This window comes from Enhydra lutris, unplaced genomic scaffold (assembly GCF_002288905.1).
Source record: "Enhydra lutris kenyoni isolate GAN:26980312 unplaced genomic scaffold, ASM228890v2 scaffoldscaffold62, whole genome shotgun sequence".
Lineage (NCBI taxonomy): Eukaryota > Metazoa > Chordata > Mammalia > Carnivora > Mustelidae > Enhydra > Enhydra lutris.
In genome coordinates this window covers 7,513,815-7,537,155 of record NW_019154146.1, presented here as the reverse complement: position 1 = coordinate 7,537,155, position 23,341 = coordinate 7,513,815, and the positions used below count along the sequence as shown (strand labels likewise).

General features: G+C 43.7%; 1 protein-coding gene across 1 annotated transcript in view; it reads left to right on the top strand.

The window, feature by feature from the left end:
- Window positions 1-23,341, top strand: part of LOC111158665 (mitogen-activated protein kinase kinase kinase 4) — a 113,138-nt gene that overhangs the window by 78,166 nt on the left and 11,631 nt on the right. Inside the window, exons 7-19 of the mRNA XM_022520858.1 lie at window positions 1,948-2,064; window positions 3,533-3,632; window positions 3,732-3,815; window positions 5,546-5,812; window positions 7,238-7,387; window positions 9,345-9,506; window positions 10,123-10,256; window positions 10,873-10,951; window positions 11,708-11,774; window positions 15,578-15,674; window positions 16,481-16,624; window positions 20,047-20,147; window positions 20,772-20,852. Of these exons, the coding sequence (XP_022376566.1) occupies window positions 1,948-2,064; window positions 3,533-3,632; window positions 3,732-3,815; window positions 5,546-5,812; window positions 7,238-7,387; window positions 9,345-9,506; window positions 10,123-10,256; window positions 10,873-10,951; window positions 11,708-11,774; window positions 15,578-15,674; window positions 16,481-16,624; window positions 20,047-20,147; window positions 20,772-20,852 (1,583 nt within the window). The remainder of the gene's footprint in view (window positions 1-1,947; window positions 2,065-3,532; window positions 3,633-3,731; window positions 3,816-5,545; window positions 5,813-7,237; window positions 7,388-9,344; window positions 9,507-10,122; window positions 10,257-10,872; window positions 10,952-11,707; window positions 11,775-15,577; window positions 15,675-16,480; window positions 16,625-20,046; window positions 20,148-20,771; window positions 20,853-23,341) is intronic.

Below are 23,341 nucleotides of genomic sequence, written 5' to 3'. Positions count from 1 at the left end.
CTCTGCACCACTTCCCGTTGCCACTCTTGCCAGGCTGTTCCTTCTCACGTGACTGCAGGCGCTCTCCAGGAGTCTCTCTGCTCAGCTCTTCGTCCCTTTGGTTCGCTCAACACCACAGCCAGGGGTCTCGCTCATAGCACCTCAGACCATTTTCCCCTCTGTTCCAAAGACTCCCTGGCTTCCCTGCTTCCTCGGTGAGAATGGGATTGCCTGAACGCGGCCCCTCCGGCTGGACACAGTCCGCCGAGTCTCTGCACCACTTCCCGTTGCCACTCTTGCCAGGCTGTTCCTTCTCACGTGACTGCAGGCGCTCTCCAGGAGTCTCTCTGCTCAGCTCTTCGTCCCTTTGGTTCGCTCAACACCACAGCCAGGGGTCTCGCTCATAGCACCTCAGACCATTTTCCCCTCTGTTCCAAAGACTCCCTGGCTTCCCTGCTTCCTCGGTGAGAATGGGATTGCCTGAACGCGGCCCCTCCGGCTGGACACAGTCCGCCGAGTCTCTGGGCTGCTGCCGTCCTCTCCTCCCTGGCTCCCCGGGGTTGCCACACAGCCGCCGGCCGGGGCTTCTGGATTGTGTTCCCGGGCGGGGCATGCTCCTGCCTCGGGTCCTTTGCACTTGGTGCTCCCTCTGCGTGGCGGCCTGCTCTTCCCCCGCTTCCTTTCATGACCCATTTTATACTCCCTTTGGGTCTTTGTCTTAATGTCACCTTCCCCATATTTAGCATGGCAGTTCCTTCTCACAAGCACTTCTGAGTTCCCTGCCCTGGTTTATTTCTCTCCGTAGCACTTAACAGTATCTGAATTATATCTTTCTCTTTTTTATTTCATGTTTTATCTTCTATTCACTGGAGGGATTTTTATCTGTTCTGCTCCCTGCTACTTAGTACATAACCGATGTTCAGTGTTTGTGGGGTAAACCTGTCATGGATATCCTTGTAAACTGTCGTTCTTGACAGTGGGTTTGTAATCAGGTCACTTTCCCACCGGGTTACTTTTAAAGCCCAGCCTCTTTGCCCACCAAACAAAGGTCGAGTTAGCATGACACACGAGGCCTTCCCCGTGTGCCCCAGTGGACTTTCTCAGTCTTACTCTACCACCTCTCTGCTCCTTTCACATTGTGCAGTTTCTTTCTACAGCGGGTCTCTTGCTTAACACAGCTTCATGCCTTTTGTTCGTATTCATTCTTCTTCCTGGACTTTCCTTCCCCTCCTCCATTCCCTTCCTGACCGAGCTCCCCTTCCCACTGCTGTTGTCTGGCTTCCGTTCTGCATTGCCTGCGCCTGGGTTCTGTCTCCTCTGATGAGACCTCTGACCCTGTTTCAGTGTCTTTTACTAGCTAGGAGTTCCTTTCCTGGAGTGAAGAGGTCAGGAAGCTGCTGGTGAATCTTTACTATACTGATTTAGTTTTGTTTTATACACTCGGGCTCACATCTTAACCCTAGCATTTAGATTGTGTGCTCAATGAGAAGCATCGACTGTAGGGAACATTTCACGTTGATGGACGACGGAAAGCTAATTGTGAGGGAAATTTGTAAAAACAGGTGCATTTAAGAAATTCGCTTTGTTTTCTTGTGCTATCGTTTAGTTTATTAAGCTTTTAAAAACAGCTTTCCTTAGATATGTATTTGAGACTATTTTATACCATTTTGGACATTTAAGATGAGAATTACACTTGTACAATAATTACATAGCTGCTCTGAATATAATTTAAGGTTTTAAGGTTTATGATAAAACCGTAGAAATAGAACAAATATAGATACTTGCCCATAAATAGGAGAGTTCCTCTTTTTCACATGCATCATGATTTTATGTAGAGGAAACTTCTTACTGTTGTTGATTTTCAAACTATTAAAACAGTAGGTGACCCTTTTACTGTCTTTTTCAAGAATTAGAATGAGCAAGGACAGTTTTTCTTCCCTGGTTTACTTTTGTGTCCTTGTTTCCTAGTGACATCGCGGGGATGCTGCTCAAGTCGACAGGAAGTTTTTTAGAGGTTGGCTTGCAGGAGAGCTGCGCAGAGTTCTGGACCAGCGCTGATGACAGCAATGCCTCTGACGAAATCAGGTGCGGCCCCGCTCCTTCCCTTCCCACCCCTTACTTCATGGAGTTCTGCTTGTGGCGATGAGTCTAGAATGGGCCCCGTTCAAACCCAAGCATGTTGGACCTTAGGCATTTCCATAGGAGACCTAAAGATTTCTATTTATTATTGTTTTATCTTTTCATGGGCTTGCTTAGGATTTTCTGTGAAATTTTCTTGGAAGATGAACTTAGAATTTAGTTAGCCTAATGAAAATAGTGACTTAGAGAAAGGGAGAGACAGTGTAAGTTGACTAAAAATGAGTAGAGCGAATTCATCCCTGTGTCCTAGAATGTCTCTAATTCAATAATTATGTTTCTGTCTCCCCCCACCTTTGTAGCAGTCCACTAATACATTTAATTGGCACTTGGCACATTTCTGTTTTTATGCATGGCTTCTTCCTTCTGTTGGACTTTAAGCTTGAATACATGAAACCATGCCTTACATATCTGTTGCATTTCTTCCACTGTCCTGAGATAGTATTCAGGTTGGATCAGGTTCAGTTGCTGTTTCTGTGGGGATTGTCAGCCATACGGCTTTTCCGTTACCAATTACTAGCTGTATTGTGTGATTCAACCTTAGGAAACGTTCAAGGGGAGCTGACTTCTCTAGAGCTGAAATGTTTGCTCTCATCATCCAAAATTTGATGAGAAACACATTTTGGGTTTCAGAACACCTGAGATGTCATCATGCTAGGGTTAAAAAGCAAGAAGTGTCCACACAGCTTCTTAACCTGGGACAGTGCTGAAGAGCCGAGAATCAGAATGAGTCAGTTTCTGGAAGGTCCTGCAGTTTTGAGAGCCAATGCGGTGAATTCTGAATAAGCAGGGAAAACTGGAGATCAGAGATGGTGAAGTAGAGAATGGCTCTGATGGTGCTCTGGTTGTTTCCGAGCGATGTGCAGTGGGTGACGGGGCTGGCTCTTCCCGGCCCCAGCGAGCTGAGGTGTGATCACACTCATCTCTTCTCCAGTTGCCACTCAATGCTGCCACACTGGTGGCCTGCAGGCAGCAATGATGGGAGTATTTACACCACAGAAGTCCCGGAGCACCATATAAGACAGTTCTTTGAGAGAAGCTGGTTGATAAATGTTCACCAGCCTACCACTGCATGTATATATTCCTTTTTAGTAAGATCCTGAGCTGGGAGTCAATGTAAGAACTTTTTCTCAAACTCTAAGAAATTATTGTAAGGAAATCTTTAGAAAATTAAGCTTACTGTTATTTGAAGGTTATTGTGTATGCCTTATTTATTTGAAGAATACAAGTACTTTCTAGAAAACCACAAGAGAGCAAGCTTCTGAATATTTCAAGAACATTCTCAATAATTGCTTGCTCCCATTTGTCCAAATCTTCACTCTTTATTAGTGTGATTTAGAATTTGCCTCATCTTTATTGCTGTCTGTTTCTTAATGTTCTCTAATGCACTCTAACTGGATTTTAATCAACTTGGCAGGCGATCGGTTATAGAGATTAGTCGAGCACTGAAGGAGCTCTTTCACGAAGCTAGAGAAAGAGCCTCCAAGGCACTTGGATTTGCTAAAATGTTGAGAAAGGTGAGTTAACTATTCCAATTGATTTTTTAAAATTTTTCTTTTACCTTATTTTTTTAACAAGCTAACCCTAAAGAAGTTTCTTTGTAACTGTGATCCTAGGACCTGGAAATAGCAGCAGAGTTCATATTTTCAGCCCCAGTTAGAGACCTTCTGGACGTTCTGAAATCAAAACAGTATGTTAAGGTAAATATTAAAGATGGTATAATTGGAATATTTTGCCTTTCCTGTTTTTTTCTAAAACAGGAAAACCTTCTCTTCATGGTCTGTGTAGTGAATATTTTAGGCTTTGCTGGCTATATATTGATCCCAGTAATAAGACTTTCTCATAATTTTTCAGTGAAATAATCCGTAAAACAAAGTTTTTCGTATTTACTAACTTACTATTAGAATGCAGATAAAGTAACCAAATATTTATTCATACTGTATTAAAATTAGTTGGGATGCCTGGGTGGCTCAGTCGCTAAGCGTCTGCCTTCTGCTCTGGTCACAATCCCAGGATCCTGGGATCGAGCCCGGTGTTGGGCTTCCTCCTCTGTGGGAAGCCTGCTTCTCCCTCTCCCACTCCCCATGCTTGTGTTCTCTCTCTCGCTGTCTTTCTCTCTGTCAAATAAATAAAATCTTTTTTTTTTTTTAAAGATTTTATTTATTAGACAGACAGAGATCACAAGTAGGCAGAGAGGCAGGCAGAGAGAGAGAGGAGGAAGCAGGCTCCCCGCTGAGCAGAGAGCCCGATGCAGGGCTTCATCCCAGGACCCTGAGATTATGACCGGAGCCGGAGGCAGAGGCTTAACCCACTGAGCCATCCAGGTGCCCCAAAATAACTGATTTTTTAAAAGATTTTATTCATTTATTTGAGGGAGAGGGAGAGAGCATGCACATGTGGGTGTGTGTACCTGGGGAGGAGGGACAGGGGTGGGGGAAGCAGACTCTCCACTGAGCAGGGAGCCCAATATGGGGCTCGATCCCAGACCTGAGCCGAAGGCAGATACTTAACTGACTGAACCACCCAGGTGCCCCTAATAATTGATTTTTAAGTCGTTTTGTTTTTACCCTCACATTTTCTGAAACACTTCAGAGTTTTTACAGGGACTTCGGCCGTCAGTGCCCCACTCATCACTAGAGCCCCTTTCTGAGTCCTCATCTTTGCTACCATTTGTTTGAGACTAAGTACTTAGACTCTGTGTATGATATTGTTCCTGGAAGTTTGGTCCTAGGCCCATAGTTTTATCCTCCCTGCAGTTATTGTGATTTCCACAGCAGTGTCATGTATGTGTTCCTTGTTGAAGTGATCTTTAAAAGGCTTCTTAAGATGTCCCCATCAAGAATGATTAGTGACTCCGTACTAACCTTTTTTGCCTTTTTGCTTAGTCAGGTGACCTTCTGTAAGCATCACAAAGTAGCACTGACAAGTTGTTCTAGGCTGGCGCTCCTCCCTTGAAGGGTGTTTTCTTTTTTTTTTAAGATTTTATTTATTTATTTGACAGACAGAGATCACAAGCAGGCAGAGTAGCAAGCAGAAAGAGAGGAGGAAGCAGGTTCCCCGCTGAGCGGAGAGCCCGATGCGGGGCTCGATCCCAGGACCTTGGGATCATGACCTGAGCCGAAAGCAGAGGCTTAACCCACTGAGCCACCCAAGCGCCCCTGAAGGGTGTTTTCTTGCTTCTTGAAAATAAAGCAGTTAGAGGACGCGCAGTGAGTGGAGAAGCCTTCCCAGGCCTCCCACACAGCACTCCCGTGCTCCACCCCAGCCTGCCCCAGTCCTGCCCCAGTCACGGGGGACTGGGCTCCCGCGGTGTCCTCAGGGCTGGCCTCCCCGCACCCACTTGTCTTTGTCTAGTTCTGCATATTTCAAACAACACTTTTATAACATGGGACGTTCCCTAGGCTAAGACGTGGGATCATTTCTTCTGCAGGTACAGATTCCTGGCTTGGAAAACTTGCAGGCGTTTGTCCCAGGCAATCTTGCCACGGAGAAGAGCATTATCTTGCAGCTCCTCAATGCAGCCGCGGGAAAGGATTGCTCGAAGGAGTCAGATGACGCCCTGATTGATGCCCATCTCCTGCTCACCAAGCACAGTGACCGCGCTCTGGACCCGGAAGACAGCTGGGCCACGTGGGAAGCACAGCCGGTCAAAATCGTGCCTCAGGTGGAGACGGTCGATACCCTGAGAAGCATGCAGGTGTGTCGCTCCCAGGCCCATGTCCACTCCTCCCACCCCTACCGTGAAGCAGGATTACTTTCTGAAAATATTTTTAGGGAAAATAAGTTGTTAGCAGCTCCTGAGTGATTGGTTTAACGGCCACAGTCGTCTCAAGTGTAGACTCCCCAAATATGCCTCAGTGTTTCAAAAATTTTGCATCACAACTAAAACGTTCCTAACGTACTAAAACGTTCCTTCAAATTCTGTATGTTAAATTGTATTGGATTATTGGAAATATTTATATCTTTACTTAGTTCAGCCGTGATCTGTATGCTCATGATCTAAAAGGAATTCTCTCCCTCATTTAATTTGCAATTCAGAAATTCTGCTTCTTCACGTACTCTGGTTTACTTGTTATTAGTTAACATTCTTGTCGTAAAGGCTATTACCTACCCACCGAGTAGGGATCCCATGGTGATTTGTAGAATTCATTGATTAAAACCCGTGGGAAGGCTCGCATGTTGTCTGTGTTCCCCTCGGGACAGTGGTGCTGAGAGCTCACATGCGCCTCAGACGGGCCCGACCAGCGTTGGGCACACTGGCGTACTGTCCTCTTGACTTCACACGATCTCTCCGCTTGTGCTCCATGTGTCACCAGATGCTGCTCTGGCCACTCAGTTGTTGAAACCAGAATGTGACAGTTAATATAGACTCATCTTTTTACCCTCCTCGCTCATCACCAGCCCTAACACACCCGAAGCGTTTCCTGTCAATGACTCTTTCCCTGCAGCCAGAGCCACTGCCATGGTCAGACTTTGTCATCCTGGTCCTGACCCAGTCCGGTGTTTCACTTTCAGTTCCCTGCTTCCAGCCTCACTTTCCCTCCTCCAGGTCTGTGTGTGCGCGTGTGCACCATGTGCACACGTGTGTTTTGGTACTCTGAGATGATCATTATAATATGTAACTCTGATCACATCACCCACACTTCTGTGCAAGATACTGCAGTGACTGTCACTTAGAAGAAGAAGATAACAAAGTATCGATTTTGTCTGTCTCATGGAAGGCGACTCATCTCACCCTCTCTTAGTCCTGCATTTTCCAGCTTCACAGGCCGCTCCAGCACACACACGCACATGCGCGAACACATGCACTCACACATGCACACACGCACACTGCTGCAGGAGTCTGAGTTACTCGCAATTCTAGGTTGTTTGAGAGACGCCATGCCTGCATGGTTCCACGGGATTCTTCCGCGTTGTGGGGAGACCTCAGACGGCAGTGCCCGCTGCAGCGCATGGCTCCCACGGCAGGGAGTCGCTGTGCTTGCAAACTCCTTTCTGACCCCGGGGCTCCTGGCCTGGCCGCCCTGACGAGGTTGGCGTTGTTTTTGGACTAGGGATTGACCTAGAGAGGGAAACAGTAGGTGGGTCTGTTTCTAAGCCCTGTGCTTGATTCTCCTCCCAGGTGGATAATCTTTTACTAGTGGTCATGCAGTCTGCCCACCTTACCAGCCAGAGAAAAACTTTCCAGCAGTCCATCGAGGGACTCATGACTCTCCGCCAGGAGCAGACATCCAGTCAGCCGGTCATTGCCAGAGCTTTGCAGCAGCTAAAGGTACGTCACCACCACTCCGCCTGAGCTCCTTGACTCGTGTGTGGAGGTAGCGCTGGGGAGGCTTCCGTGTGCGACTGTCATCCTACGCGAGGGACCTGAAGTCTTACGTGGTTGTTAACCATTCTCCCTCTTCCCGGTACACATTGTCCCGTGTCTTCCCTGAAACCTCCCAGATCTCTCTTGGAACTGTAGAATGTTGGAATTGGAAGGGATAGAATTTTGATCAGATATGTGACTTCTGAATGGCCACATGGTTGGTTAGTAGCCAAGCTGATACTGGAATTTAGGTCTCTTCACTCCTACTGCAGGTTTCTTTCTTCTTTAGCAATCAGGAGTGTTTGCTAGAGGTACTCCCAATCTGTAATTTGTGACCCAAGAGAAGATTTATTTCTTTTATTTTACTGATAATCCAGCCAAATTAAATGGAGTAGAGTAAGACGCTTGTAGACAGGCACTAGGCGTTCAGAGTGCAGGACAAGCCAGAGCCTCACCTGCTTTTCCCATTATTTCCTGTTTTTGCCATGTCTGCCTTGTTTTCTGTTCATCGGTCTTGGTCTGAACCAAGCCTACCACAACCCATCGGTTATGCCAACTTCGTCACATTAGGGCTTGACTTCTTGAAGAAGAAGCACTTGTTGAAACCATAAGTAGTTTGATAAGCGATCGTTTCTTCTGTCAGGCTGACTTGTCTCATTTACCTAGAAACACTTTCTCTCACTGATTGCCAGGCCACTTGAATGCCAGTGCAGGGGACTTTTGTCTTTTCTTTTAGTTTAAGTCCATAGACTCTGGAGAGTGCAGAATTCTGTAAGATACTGATTATTCTTGAGCGTAAGGAATTTGGTGAATTCAGTGCAACCTGAACTAGCACTGAAGTACTGAACGGGGAGACATTAGATCCTCGTGGTCGCATCTGGGAGTTGCCACTGTGGAGGCATTTCATTTTGGAGGATTTCAGAAGATAAAAACTGGGAAGGAACACTTGGGCATCAGTGTCCCTGGGTCAGGGTACTGGGAATGCTCGCTGACTATCCAGTAGTCTGATTTGACTAGATCTTTTGTGTACGGTGGAAAGTCATGGGAGATAAGGCTGGTAAAATCAGGTGGGCAAAAATAAGGCTATCGAGAGTTTTGGGATTTTATTTTTTCTAAGCTCAAAGAGTATTTGAATGTTTAGGAAGAATATTTTGGAAAAGCCTATAGGGTAATTGCCCAGTGGAGACCATGTGTCCATATGTGTGTGTTTAAGGGTGAGTGGAAGAGGGTCCGGTTTGGGGTGATTATAGTCCTGCTTAGGGAGACAGCACAGCCTGAACTAGGACAGGGTTTTCCAACCTCTGCAATATTGACGTTTTGGGTCAATAATTCTTTGATTTGGAAGTTGTCCTGTTCCATAGGGTGTTTAGCAGCACCTCTGATCTCTACATGCGAGTTGCCAGTAGATTCCTCACCCCATCTCCCCAAGTTTTGACAACCAAAATAGGATTGCCCATGTCCCCTTGCGTAAAATTGACCCCAATTGAGACCCCAACTGAGAACCCCGGAACCAGGGAGTGGCAGGGAGACATGAAGGACGATACAGTGTTCCTGTTGGATTGAAATCCTGTTCAGTTGAAATCATACTTCAGCTACTGCCCAGGGGAAAAAGCAGCTGGTGGTTGATATGCAAAATATTAAAGATGAAAGCATCTATTCGAAGACCACAATGAGGCATTATCATTTCAAATGGATGTTTTTCGGCTTTTATTTCATAAGGTGTTAAAGAATACTTAATACAAATAAAAACAAAATAAATAAAAAATACATTTCCTTTGTTTTTGAATGACCAGAATAAATATGGTCAAAATATATCATGGTGGTTAATGTCTGTGATGATGAAAGAAATCTTCCTCTAAAATACAGTTAAGTACCAGGTGATTTGCTTTGTTTGGATTAATTATGGTTTGGGACTCTTTAGAATGATGCACTAGAGCTTTGCAACAGAATAAGCGATGCCATTGACCGAGTGGACCACATGTTCACTTCAGAATTCGATGCCGAAGTCGATGAGTCTGAGTCCGTCACGTTGCAGCAGTACTACCGGGAAGCAATGATTCAGGGTTACAACTTTGGGTTCGAGGTAGGTACAAAATTAAGAGGAAAAGCACAGTGTAATTTCACAGTTGCTCTGTAACTTACTGAAAGCGTGAGGAATCTTGTACAGCAAATCAGATTACTGGTGGTAATCCCAGCTTGTCAGGAATGTCATCCTATCCATTGCTGAGTATCGCAAATGTTGGTTTCCTTTTAAGTTGTCAGCAGTTTCCCAGTTTTTATTTTGTGCGACTGTGTGTAAGCGCTCTACTTACATTTTAAAAACCTTCTTGAAGAGATGTTTAATATCATGAAAGTACATTCATAATTTAAACTTAAGGGTAAAACATTGGTGAAACTGCATTTTAAGACATAATATCTGTAACTCTTCATACTCTTTTTAAAAAAATTATTATGATGTCCAATTAGCCAACATACAGCACCTCATTTGTTTTTGACAAAGTGTTCAATGAAGAGCACTGGCTGTTATGCCCAACTAATCAATCGTTGAACTTTTCATACTCTTGAAAATATTTGAGTTTTAATTGGTTTTTGCTTTTTGTTTTTAGAAAAATGACATTAAACATGTGGCACTGTAGTGTTTAGATCTTTGTATTTGTATAGTCATTACTTCTTTTGATATATACAAAATCTTCTTACAGTATCATAAAGAAGTTGTTCGTTTGATGTCTGGAGAGTTTAGACAGAAGATAGGAGACAAATATATAAGCTTTGCCCGGAAATGGATGAACTATGTCCTCACTAAATGTGAGAGTGGTCGAGGTACAAGACCCAGGTAATGACCTAGTAGATGTTTCCTAGAACTGCAAGTAAGTCAGTATTTCTGCTGCAGAGAGAGTGAGTGTGTGTGAATCTTGGAGCAGCCTGTGAAGTTGGAAAATGCGGGAATGAGAGGGATGTGGGCATGGTAGCATTTCATATGTATATTTTATGTGAGATTTCTGAACAGATGACACAAAAAGGAGCATTTTGAAGTCTTAGATGATAGGATTTTGCTTTGTTTTGTTTTTAAATGAAACTGTTACCACAGAAAGCCCCATAATATTTGGATAACTTAAAAAAAATTGTTCCATAATGAGTTAATTTTTAAGGGAGTTCACATTTTCCCTGGACAGGTCTTATGATTGCTATTTTTTTTTTCCTTCCCTCGTGAAATTTACACCTTTTTTGAATGCAAATGGAAACAAATCGGTAACCAGTGCCTTTATTAAGAAGCTGTTTGTCCTTTTTTTCTCAACACATGCTATAAATTTACTCAACCCAGGCATTTACATAAAGTCAAAAAATGTGTTTTTTCTTAGATGATAATTTTCCAGGTTATTTTTCAGTACTACTGAAACTATTACAGTGTTTTCTTAATTTTGTGACTGTTGAACTTCCTCATGTAACAGGTGGGCAACCCAAGGTTTTGACTTTCTACAAGCCATTGAACCTGCCTTTATTTCAGCTTTGCCAGAAGATGACTTCTTGGTATGGAATATTCTGGAGTTTTTTTATTATTATTATCATCATTATTATTGAAATAAATTGATCACTGTTCCTGATTGTGTATTTTTGTATAGTTGTTCTTAAATATTTTTTCCTAACTGTAATGATAACGCTGAAAGGTAAAGTACTTGTAACAACATAGTAAAATATTCCATGTTCTTTTCTTTTTATAACAACATTGGTCTATCAACTGAGTCAGAGGAAGCTGTGAAGCCTGGCACTTCTAAAATATTTGTCAGTTTCACATTTTATAAAGTGCTGACGTATTAGTTGGTGCTTTTTAGCAGTTTAATGAAGAACAAGGATTAGCTGTTTCACTTCGGCATGCTTCATTTGAGAGCATGCCACATGTTAAATATTATCACTGTTATTCCAGTACATTCCATCAGCTGAAAAAGACAATGGTCAACATGTGAATTCAATCCTGTTAGCCTCTGAATAGTAGAAATGATTATAGGAGAAGTCCCTTGATCGTGCATATTATTGCCTTATGGGGAGTTGAATGCTAATTCGCTTTTATTAATAAAAAGTGAGTGGCATATATTATTATTACTATTTTAAATTATGTGCAGTTTATGTTTAATTTTTATTTAGACCTTTTGTCTTCCAAATGAACTTTGAAAGTACTTACTAGGGATAGCACAGCATATTTCTTTTACTAGATGGAAAGCTTAATTGTGCTGCTTGCATCATTGATAGAATGTACATTCTTTCCTCTGTCCTCTCCCACTTCCCTAGAGTCTTCAAGCCCTGATGAATGAGTGCATTGGCCATGTGATAGGAAAGCCACACAGTCCTGTTACAGGTTTGTACCTTGGTAAGACGGCCGTTAGAACATTTCCCTAGCGCCTCCTGGTTTGGGCAGGCCCATCACCTTACAGGTGCAGCCCTTCACGCAGTGTCGAGGAGCTCTTTAACGATATCAAAGGAGGTGACAGTGACAGGTATGAGGTGTGGATATGGGGAACTCTGAACAGTTCTGAGTCCAGCAGGAGGATGAAAGTGCCGGCAGAGGATATGCACCGCCCCCAGCGGTGCTGGCTACACAGTTTAATTAATACCTAATATTCTGCACACCAACAATGATTCTGTTCATCCCCTTAAAATCTCTTCTTCTGGGAAGGAAGGACTTGGAGAGACAGCTGTCTGTTAGGGAGCAAGGGCCTTTCCTGCTGTTGGTGAGTGAATGTAATTGTTCCACCCCTTCCTCACCTCAGCAGAATGAGTTTGTTTTCTCCTCCACAGCTAAGAATTTCCCCACTAACAGCGTAAATTTTTCATTGGTTTTACTTTAAAAAAAAAACAAAAAAAAACCAAAAAATACAAGTTAAAGTTATGCTATGATATATTTTCATTATAGTTTTCAGTGACAGTTTAGTGTACAGTTTTATGGAGTATGTTGAAACTTTTAAAATAGATCCGAAAAAGACTGTGCCTTCCCCCATTCTTAAGATAGTAACTAAAAGCAAAACTATTTATATCCAATAAACATCCAGAAATGAAAGCATAGACATTTTGAAGCAGTTTAAATTATACAAAATAAAATAATTCATAGGTGGTAAACTTACTGAACAGGAACTATATATTCAAGGATGCTTGCTAGCTTCAGAAAATCTCGGAGACCAGGTTTTAATGCTTGGTTTCACTATCTTTAAACTTTACTTAGTTACTCATTTTATACCTTTTTTTCTCCAAAGTCTGTTAGGAAATGAAAGTTATCATTTGTAAAACTCTTTGAATATTTTATATAATGTTATAATTTTATAGCATTTCTATATTCTTATGGAACTTTTGATTAATCATGTTATCCTAAAAACTTTGATTTTCTGATCTCCTAAAATATTTCACTAAGAATGCATACATGATCAGTAATTCAGTAAAAATCACTTTTTTTAAAAAAAAATTTTATTTATTTATATGAGAGAGAGTGAGAGAGAGCATGAGAGGGGAGATGGTTAGAGGGAGAAGCAGAGTTTCCTCAGAGCTAAGAGCCCCAACGTGGGACTTGATCCCAGGACTCCGGGATCATGACCTGAGCCGAAGGCAGTCACTTAACCATCTGAGCCACTTAGGTGCTCTAAAAATCACTTTTTAAAACACTTAACTATCATTACTTTTAAATTACTTACCATTTATCATTTTATCATTATTTATCATTTGTCACATTTATCAATTTATCATTACTTTACATTTACATTACTTTAAAATACTTAACTATCATTACTAATATAATGATATAGCATTACTAATATTATTATAATATACTTACTAATCATTTTCATGGTAGCAAAATTGCAACATGGAGGGGCGCCTGGGTGGCTCACTCAGTTAAGTGTCTGCCTTCAGCTCAGGTCATGATCTTGGGGTCCTGGGTTCGAGCCCTGCATCAGACTCCCTGCTCAGCGGAAAGCCTGCTGCTCGCTTTCCCCCTTCCCACCCTTTGCTCTCTCTATCTCAAATAAATAAATAAAATCTTAAAAAAAAATTACAATGTAGAAAATTTCAAGGTAGAAAAATACTACGGAGGAAAGCGAAAAGCAGTCATGCTCCCGTGGTTGAAGGGTAATCACTGCTAAGGCGGCATCACTCCTTCCTCGTGTGCCTCTCCCCCAGCTGCTGGCGGATGGCTGGTTACCGTGCTGTCTGGAGGCCAGAGGTGCTCCCTGTCTTCTGGGCCACGTGGCTTGGTGGAAACAGCACCGGCTGAGAGTCAGATTGCCAGACGGCCTGGTGACCTGGGGCTGCGCATACGACATCGCTGAGCCTCGTCTGCAAGTGCTCATCAGGTGCTAACTAGGGCTCCGCATTGACGCTTCGTAAACCCCAGCGTTCTGTGCGTAGCGGCAGTCTGCCTCCGGTTTTGTGCTGTTTCCTCACCAGGGCACTTGGTGAAAGGGAGAGCAGCCAGCTGGCCTTCCCGCTGCCTGCGGTCTTTCTCTCCCTCAGCTCAGCGCTACCCTCCGAAGCCCCAGCAGCAGCCTGGTAGGCAGCCTTCCCTGGGTTCCGCGCGCTCCTCTGGTTGTGCAGGTGCGTGCGGCCCTGCCTCCTTTATGCTCCCAGCGTCACGCAAGCATAGACAGGGCCGCCGCTTCTTCTGCATGAAAGTTGGATCCCGTTGAATATTCGTGTCTTGCTTTCCTTACCTGAGGACTGTAGGAGTTCCTCTCTGTCGAGGGGTGGAGATCCCTCTCGTTCTCCTTACTGGCTGCCTTGTGTCCGTTAAGGGTGTTTTAATAGTTCTTTGCACCGTTTCCTTGTGAACGTTTGTTTGGTTAGTTTTTTGCCATGAGAAGCATCTCTATAGTAAATATCACTAGTGAACTTAAAGCGTCTATTTTATGTTTATTGATCATTTGAATTTTCCTTTTGGTGAAATGTCACGGTTTTGCAGCAGTTCATTATATATACTCTGAGAAGAAATTCTCTCTCTCATACATGAGGAATGGGAAATTTGCGTGCTTGTGTTCTAGCAGCACGTCTTTCTTTTTTTACACTTCAAGGGGGAAATTTTGTAGTGATTTTTGACTCCAAAGTTCCCACTATGTTTGCTGAATTAAAGACATCACCTTCCTTCCATAAACATTTTTATTGTTTTTTTTCTCTTTTTACCTTTGTTATTGGAGTTCTTTCATTTACTATTATAATTGTTGATATAGTGAGCCAGAGACACAAGTTGCCTGAATTTTTTCTTAATAATTGCTTGATTTTTGCTTTGCAAGTTTCCCCTTCAGATCTCTCTATTTTGGGGACTTCAGTCATGTCTGTGTTGTTATTGACAACAAACTAAACTAGAACCACGAAGAAGAGGGTATTTCCATTTAGGATAAAGCATATATAGATGAAATAAAACATATGGAGTGAAATCATTCACATGAAGAGAAGAGACGACTTTTAAAAAATTAAGGAGGGTTAAGACTGAGTCAGAAGTAAGATTACACGTATAGGGGCAAAATAGACAAATTGTAACATGTGTGCTATGCCAGTGGTGTCTAGTTCCAGGAAAGAATTATCAGCGATTCTGTAATCACTAAGCAAAGGCCCTTTAAATTTTTATTTTAAGTTTTATCTAGTTTTTACCAGAATATCTAAACAAAGAAGAGAGGAAAACATGTTCTAAAAAAGAATAGCCCATTTAAACCATGTCTGATCCTCCTTATTTGGTTTAAAGGAATTAAGTAAAACTCTATGTACTTGGGAAATTGACTGTGGCCGTCCCTGACTCGGAACCCAAGTGAAGTGTCAGCACTGGCCAGAATCTCTCTAAGAATGTAGCCAGCATCAAGAATCTTTATTAGAGAGATGCCTCATCTCAGTCTCCATCTGCGTCACATTGTTTATTTCGTGTCCATTGTATGCTTTCTCTCCAGGATTTCAGAAATATTTTTGATGGCTCAGAGTTTGAACGTATAATATACCTTTTATTAGTTCTTAAAAAGTGCCGTATTCCACAATGTTTGTCTACATGATAATGACTTTCTCACTTACAGAACGGGTTTATTTTGGCCACCAGCAAAGTTAAGTCCCATCCCATTTACGTGTAGTGACCTGCTTTGGCTTTTCCCATTGACGCCTTTAACAAGTTGCCTTTGTCACTGTTGTCCCTGGCAGCTCTTCATCGGAACAGCCCCCGTCCCGTGAAGGTGCCACGGTGCCACAGCGACCCTCCTAACCCGCATCTGATCATCCCGACTCCAGAGGGATTCAGGTATTTGGCACCTGCCTAGCCATTCACAGTCTGGATTCTTCTCTGAGGCGCACGCTCCCGCTCTGCCAGCTTCTGGACGCTTGCTCTCACCACGGAGCGGGCTTTCTGTGTTCTCGTTCATACTGTCTTAAATGCTCTGAGTTGCATTTTCTTGAAGATAGACCACAGGGAGGGCCTTGCTTGCAAGAGAAAAAGACATGCAACTTTGCCACAGACTTGTGCCTTTCCAGGTGCCCTAGGTTCTCAGCTTGTTCGTAACCTCGAGCTACTAAATGCTGGCCAGCTTTGGAATAATTCTTTCTTTCTCTTTCTTTGAAAATGACCTTACGAAAACAGATTTGAGTATGCATAGCATAATAAACGTTTGAAAAACAATCCTAAACGTCAGCGTAGAAGTGAAGAAAAACTGGAATGATCTTTCTAGTGTTGACTCTCATGTGTGTCTATACCCTTGAAGCGACTTAAATACAAGAGCGAGTTCTGAAACTCCAGTACGAAGTGTCTCCCTTGAATGTGGTGGCATTTCTGCGTCTGGACGGAGTGAGCCTTTTCTCTCCCCTGTAGAATCACTTTTTAAAAGTTAATTTTATTTGACAGTATTTGCTAGGAAAAGGCCACAATTATTTTTCAAGGTAATTAGTTTTTTTCTTTTTTACACCTAGACCTGAATCTCAAAGGAAAATTTGCATTTTATATTTTTAAGTATTTTTTCACTTCCTCACCCTATTTTATTCTTAACTGAAAACCACTGGAGAGTCCAGTCCGTTTTCTCGGCTGTGTTCCTGAAGCTTCTCTTCTCGTCTCAGCACTCGGAGCGTGCCTTCGGACGCGCGGAGCCACGGCAGCCTCGCGGCTGCGTCCGTCACTGCGGCCGCCGCCGCCGCTCGCCCCGGCCCCTCGGGCAGCGACTCTGCACCGCCCAAACCCGCCAGCAGTGCCCATGATACCAGGTAGTCACCCCCCGCCGGCGGCATGCCTCTTCGGCCCCCTCCTGTGCACTTCCGCAGTGGGGGGAAGTGTCACCCCCCTCAGGCTCGAGCACCCAGCAGCACGAGTAGACAATTTGCCCGATTAATATTTCCTCGGAGCTAACATTAACCAAGATGACCAAACTCCCTGCCAATAACAACTCTTCGGAGAGAGTGTCAGACCAAAGAACCTGCTCCCCACCAAAGGGGACATGAGAATTTGGGCGAGTAGTGCCTTGAGGGGTCGGTCCCAAGGTAGCTCAGAGAAGGCTTCTAGTTAACACCATTAGGTGGGGATTTTTTAGAAGGATCACTTTTCTAACCAGATTTTCTAATTTATAGAATTACTGATTAGATATAATTTATGGAAATGGAAAACTGAGTTCACGGGGTTTGTATCTTATATGGAGGACATATCCTTACCGAACAGAGCTATCAGACACTTGGCAAGTGCCAGAAAGTGTCTCGCTTGAGTCTTTGGTATAGGTAAGGAGTCAGTTGCACTTCTTCCCATTCTAGTTAGTTTTGACAGAGGATTTTGTTCAGGTCTCATATTTTTTTTTTTTTTAAGATTTTATTTATTTATTTGACAGAGAGCACAAGTAGGCAGAGAGGCAGGCAGAGAGAGAGGGGAAGCAGGCTCCCCGCTGAGCAGAGAGCCTGATGCGGGGCTCAATCCCAGGACCCTGAGATCATAACCTGAGCCGAAGGCAGAGGCTTTAACCCACTGAGCCACCCAGTCGCCCCAAGATCTCATATTCTTAATGGAGAAAGGACAGTCGGTCACTTGTAACTCTCCCCTTGTATCTGGCAGAGGGGACACACCATCACTCTTCTCATCTTCCGAGAGAGTCAAATAAAACTCTGCGAGTTGAGGGTAATCAGAGAAAAAAAGATGAAACTGTGGTGAGACTCAGTCCCTGTATCTTGCTCCAAAGAAAAAACATTATTATGTTGTTGGCAGAAAGATCACATACAGCTTTAGAGTTGAAGGAAACACTAAAATGTTTTTAGACTTACTTTATAACAGTATAAAATTTCTACGAACATTTCCATTCTTCTCCGTTAAAATAACAACTGTTCCTAATTTGTAGTGATGAATGTTTATAACCTAAGAAAAGTCAATGCATTTTACAGCTGTCAACCAAAACAATGAACAATTACCATTAAACAGATTCCCATTTACCTTCTTCATTTTACTGCTGAGAGCATTTCATGGCAAATGTTTCCACATACCCCCTCCTGTCTCTGAGGGAGGCACCGAAGCATTCTTTTTGTACGTGTCACTCAGGGCAAAGGGAAGCCACTTCCCGTCACGTGCAGACGTGGGGGAGGAGAGCACTTCCCCATGACCTGCTGCGTCCGCGTTTGCACACCATTCCTGTAAAACTAGAACGGGGAGGAACGCCCCCTGCTTCTTTCGAGGTTCTTGAACTATGGTTCAAGGCATTTGTGAGCTGGAGGTGTATGGTATGTTAAGTGTATTTTAGTATAAAAGTGAAGTACGTGTGGTCCGCCTTCATGTGCATTTAGTCTTTGGCTTTGTGGAGGTGGTTTTCAGTCCGTAGTGAGTACATTTCATGAGTGTTCCTCATCTTTAGGATGATTCTGGACACATAGGAATTTTACCACCACCATTGTGTGCCATCTTGAAGGCCATTTTTTACAAAGGAGTCAAGTTCTCTTGACCGTCCGGTGGTGTGTCTGTGACAGTGGGCTGAGGACAGCAAGGCCAGGTGGAGACACGCTTAGCCGATGGTGGTTTGCCTCAGTCCTGTGTTCGAGCCTGACTCCTGTTCAGTTTGACTTTGGGCCTCAGGCCCTTTGTGGGGGGCCTGTGCAGCAGACCCCGAGGTGGACGGTGTGTGTCCCGCCGATGTCCTGGTACAGCCTGGGGTTTGTGAGTGTGCCGTGGGGGATGCCGAATGATGGCCGGGACTCCCTGCAGCCCCTGTGCGGCCCTTCCTGTCCCAGAGACCCATCAGCACTGGCAGGTCTTCCTCTGCCCCCAAGCGTCCCGTGAATGTTTTGATTTGATTTGGTTTGACTTAGGAAATTGTTCGGGCTTCAGTGATCTTACCAGGGTTGATAAAACTTTTTTATGGTGTCTGGCTTGTTGAAGCTGGCTCTTGCTGCTTTGCGAGACTGGTTGTTAATTTTTCAGAAATTTTGCAAGCCGGATGTTACACCGCTGCAATTGTGGAACTCCACAACTAGTAGTTAAGCATTCACCAGCACACTGTTCCCTTTAAGTATATTTTTACCCTAGCAAAAATCTCTGAGGATGTGGGCTTGGCTCATGTTGTGTCTGGGAAATCAGGAAAATAGAAGTGTCGAGTGACCTCTGCTTGGCACCGCAGTCTTTGGCGTAGCGTGAGGAGTCACGTGTCTCTTCACTTCAACATCCGTGACTTTTCCATGAAGTGGCCTCAAGACTTTTTGATGAACTCTGTGGCAATAGAGGATGTCCCCCTCTCTTCAGACTTAACAAGGATTATGCCAGATTTGAGAGTTTAGGGAAATAGAAAAGCATTGCATACTCCGTAATTTGCGAACGTCTGTTCAGTAGAACCCTGTCGTCTTAAATCTATTTAGCACCTGGTGGAAAAGAGCATAAATGCTACCATACTTCATAATATGACTTATACACACAGTACACACGAAACTTGTTACCAAACTCAGGCCATACTTATCTTGGTTTACTTGAACTATAATTTTAACACTTCCCTCATTTAATTCTGGGTTTTACTCTTTACGGATTCATTCTGGATTTCTAAACACTCTTAACTTTATTCTGGAAAAGCAGCAAATTAACTTTGCTTTTTACATGCTAAGCTTCCTGCTCTTCTGCACCTTTGCTTGGCGACCGCTTGAAAAATCATGAGGGGTGCTCTTGCATTTTCCTGTGAAGAGATTTGTAATCTTTTGAATCATGTAATAATTTTAGCACTGTAAATAGAATTAAGTACATAAATCCATAGTATGATCAGAATTGTAAGTATTAGCCCTATTTGGCTAATAATTTTGATCCATCCTGGGCTTAAACATGGAGCTTTCCACATATGCCAGTAGCGCCTGACTATAAATCTTGTTTGTACTTTTGTTGTTTTTAACTTAAAACAGAGCGTTACTCAGTCAGGTTCTCGTTTGTCAGCAGCAGGGGATAAAAATCTGACTGTCCTGTCAGCTCCAGAGAAGGGTTTCTCAGTAGCAGCGCGTTCACTGTGGGAGTATAATTCTGTATGTGGGGCTGCCCTTCCCATTGTCCTGTGCTCACTAGATGCCAGGTGTCCCTAGTGGGCAGCATTGCCCCTAGCTGAGAATGACCCCTCTAGAAGAATCTCAGGTCTTTCCTTTTGAGTTCCATTGAATTGACAGCTCAATTTTTAAAAATCCCTAAACAGGGGTTCCAGCGTCCCCGAGAACGACCGGTTGGCTTCCATAGCCGCTGAGTTACAGTTTCGGTCCCTGAGCCGCCACTCAAGCCCCACCGAGGAGCGTGAGGGTGAGTAGTGAGCTACAGACTCCGGTCTCGACCCGCTGAATCCTCTGCCTCAGTTTACCACTTTCCATCGGTTATGCCTTAGAAAGAAAGGAAGAGTGAGAAAGAGGTGACAGAGTTCCCAGAGAACGTTTGATGTTCAACATGTTGGCGTTTTACTATAAATGCCTTTTTAACTGTACTTGCATTTTCTAGGTCTACTTGTGTGGCATTTTAAAAAAAAAAAATTATTTCTGATACTTTAATTGCCAAGCACTCTTATTTTCTTCAAAAATACAAACCTTCAGTAGGTTCATTAGTGATACACTGGGGCTTTATTATAATGCCGGGCCTTTTGAGTGGGGTCCCCAGAGCATCTGATTTCTGCTCTGTTTTCTGATGTCTTGTTATTTGTAGAAAGTTTAATGTGGCTAAAATCATGTAATGCCACCGACAACTTCTTACTTTGGTATAGTTTCCTAGAAGTGATTGTTAAGACAGCTTCTCACACTCACATCAAATAGAAATTAATTACCAGAAAGGACAGGTTGATGGTAGCTAATCATCGCCGTGCACCATTTCAGTCTTGTTCTCGATTACATAAGATTCCATAAATGTTAATTTGTGTGAAAAACATCCATCTTGCAGAACCAGCTTATCCAAAAGGTGATTCAGGTGGGTCAGCTCGAAGAAGCTGGGAACTTCGGACACTTATCAGCCAGTCGAAGGGTAAGGGAGAGAATGTTGAACTTAAAATGCTTAAGGATAAAGTGAGAAATTTCAGTTAAAATATGCTTTAGATTTTGAATTATTAGTCCTTCTATGTTAACATTTTCTGATCTCTTTTATATGTGTGACATTACTTCCTGTGTGTACTGTGTTTGTAACTATTTCCTATTTCTTTTAATAAATTATAAGCTCCTTTGGATCAGAACATGTTTTATTCATCTTTGTATTCTTCAGACAGTCGTGGTGGTTAACCCATATGTCACCCTGGGTGGGCTCTTAGCATAGTTCTTTGTGCATGGGGGGAATATAATTAATACTTGTGAAATGAAGCAGTAGTCATGCCTTAATGCTGTATGGTAACGTTTTTGAGAAGCAACGTAGTTTGGCAAAGGTGGTAACTGACAGATATCCGGCCAGAGCTGGGACCCAGCACACACTGCCTCTGTCTCCAAGTCTGTGCTCTTACCAACTGTCACCCCTTGGAAGTATGTTGTCCATCAAAGTGGGGAATAGTCGGGGCATGTCACGGAGGGGTGAGGCTTGAGCTGACTCTTGAAGGAGAAACTGGTCTGCATCAAGCCTGGAGGAAAAGTATAGACTAAAAACACATCTGGAGGGAGGCCCAGCGACTGTGTAGCTGTAAATGGAGGTGAACTTGAAGGGGCTGGGGGAAGACGCACCATGGCCAGTCTTCAGTGACGGCTAAGTGTTTAAGGCCTCTCCCAGAGTTGGTGGCCAGCTCTGCAGCCTCTTGAGCACCTTGTGTGTTCAGGGAGTGGGAAGGAGGAGCTGGGAAGACCCCGGGGTGGAGGAAGCTGCTAGCCCTGAGTGGGGAGGAGGTAGGGAGATGGGTTAGCGTATCACTCAGTCATGTGGTGTCAGATACCAGACTAAGGTGGGATGTTCAAAAAAGGAAGGACGTCAAGAAATGACTGCCAGGTCTGGGGCAGGTGAGGTGTGTATGGAGGGTTAAGGGCTCGGAGATCCATGTGCTGGAGCCTGGGTGACAGGTAGGAGAGTTCTCCAGTGGCTCCCATGTTGCCAGTAGTTCCCCTGCGTGCCAGGTCTTTGTGATAATTTTCAAAACAAATACTTGTGGTCAAGAGAGCTTGGGAACTCTCAGGATAGTTACAGTTCACATTAACAAAGGTGGAGAAATCTTGAAAAATTTTTACTATTTAAAAATTTTTTAAAAAGCCCCTCCCAGAAATACTTGACAGTGGAGTGCATGGGCTCATAGCTGTGAAGTCTTGTTGTGCCCAGGAGACCTGATGCGTTCTATACTGAGGTAAAGAAAAGAGCGATTCATGTTTTTAAGAAGTGGTTGTGGTAGGAAATTACAATTACAATTAGAACATTATGAATCTTGGGAAATTTCTCTTCTCAAATTAACCTACCAGCCATCCTCTTCCTCCATGATCTCTTTGTTGGCCAGAAAATTCAGGCTCTTAGATAGGGAGGATACAGAATGAGGAGTATGTCATTGGGACATGTCTGAGGCAGTGCTGCTCACAGGACAGGTGTGACCTATCGATGGGTTGTAAAGTCTGCATTAAAGAAAATAGGACAGAGTCTCAATCACATGTGTAAGAGCAATGTTGTTTCATGAAACTCTTGTTTAGATCTCTGTGTATGTAAAAGTTATTTCTCACTGTAAGTCATGATAAAATAAATCGGAGACTTATTTTCTAGAGATGTGGAGCCTGAGAAGGTAAGAAATAGTAGTAACAGTAGCGAAACCTTGCTGAGTATTGCTGTGTCCCGGCCACGGTGTTTAGTGCTTTATGTGTGGGGTGTCACGGAACGCTTACAGTAGTGCTTGTGCCAGAGATACTGCCCTCATTCCACAGAGTAGGAATTTGATACATGGAGAAGTCAGGTCACTTGCCCATTGTCAAACACCTGGAAAATGGCGAAGTAAGGATTTTCCCTGGGCATTCTGCAGAGGCTTTGCTCTGAACTCTTTCCAGAAAGGGACAACTGAATTCCCTTCTCATCAGAGATGGCTTTTGAGGAAAGGTGTGGCATTTCAGCGGCGCTGTGACGCGTGAGATGTACTCCCCAGGCACAGTGTGGGAAGACAGCATCTTGGCCAGGAAGGTGTGAACACAAGCTCCAAGTGAGAAACGGCTCAGGGTGTTCTGTACGAGTCTTTTCCATTTGGTTCTTCTGGGGCCTGCGATAGGAGAAGAGCAGAACAGTATGAACTGGGAAAGATAAACCGGGTCCAAAGTCTGCAGGGCCATGAGTCCCATAGGCAGGGCTTAGATTTTTGGTAAATGGGTTATTGAGAACCGTGAAATAATTTAAGTGGGAAAGGGGCATGGTCAGATTGTCCCTGTTAGTAAGACAATTCTGGCTAACAAGAGTATATTGGAGGGCGCCTGGGTGGCTTAGTGGGTTGGGCCTCTGCCTTCGGCTTCGGTTGTGATCTCAGGGTCCTGGGATTGAGTCCCGAGTCGGGCTCTCTGCTCGGTGGGGAGCCTGCT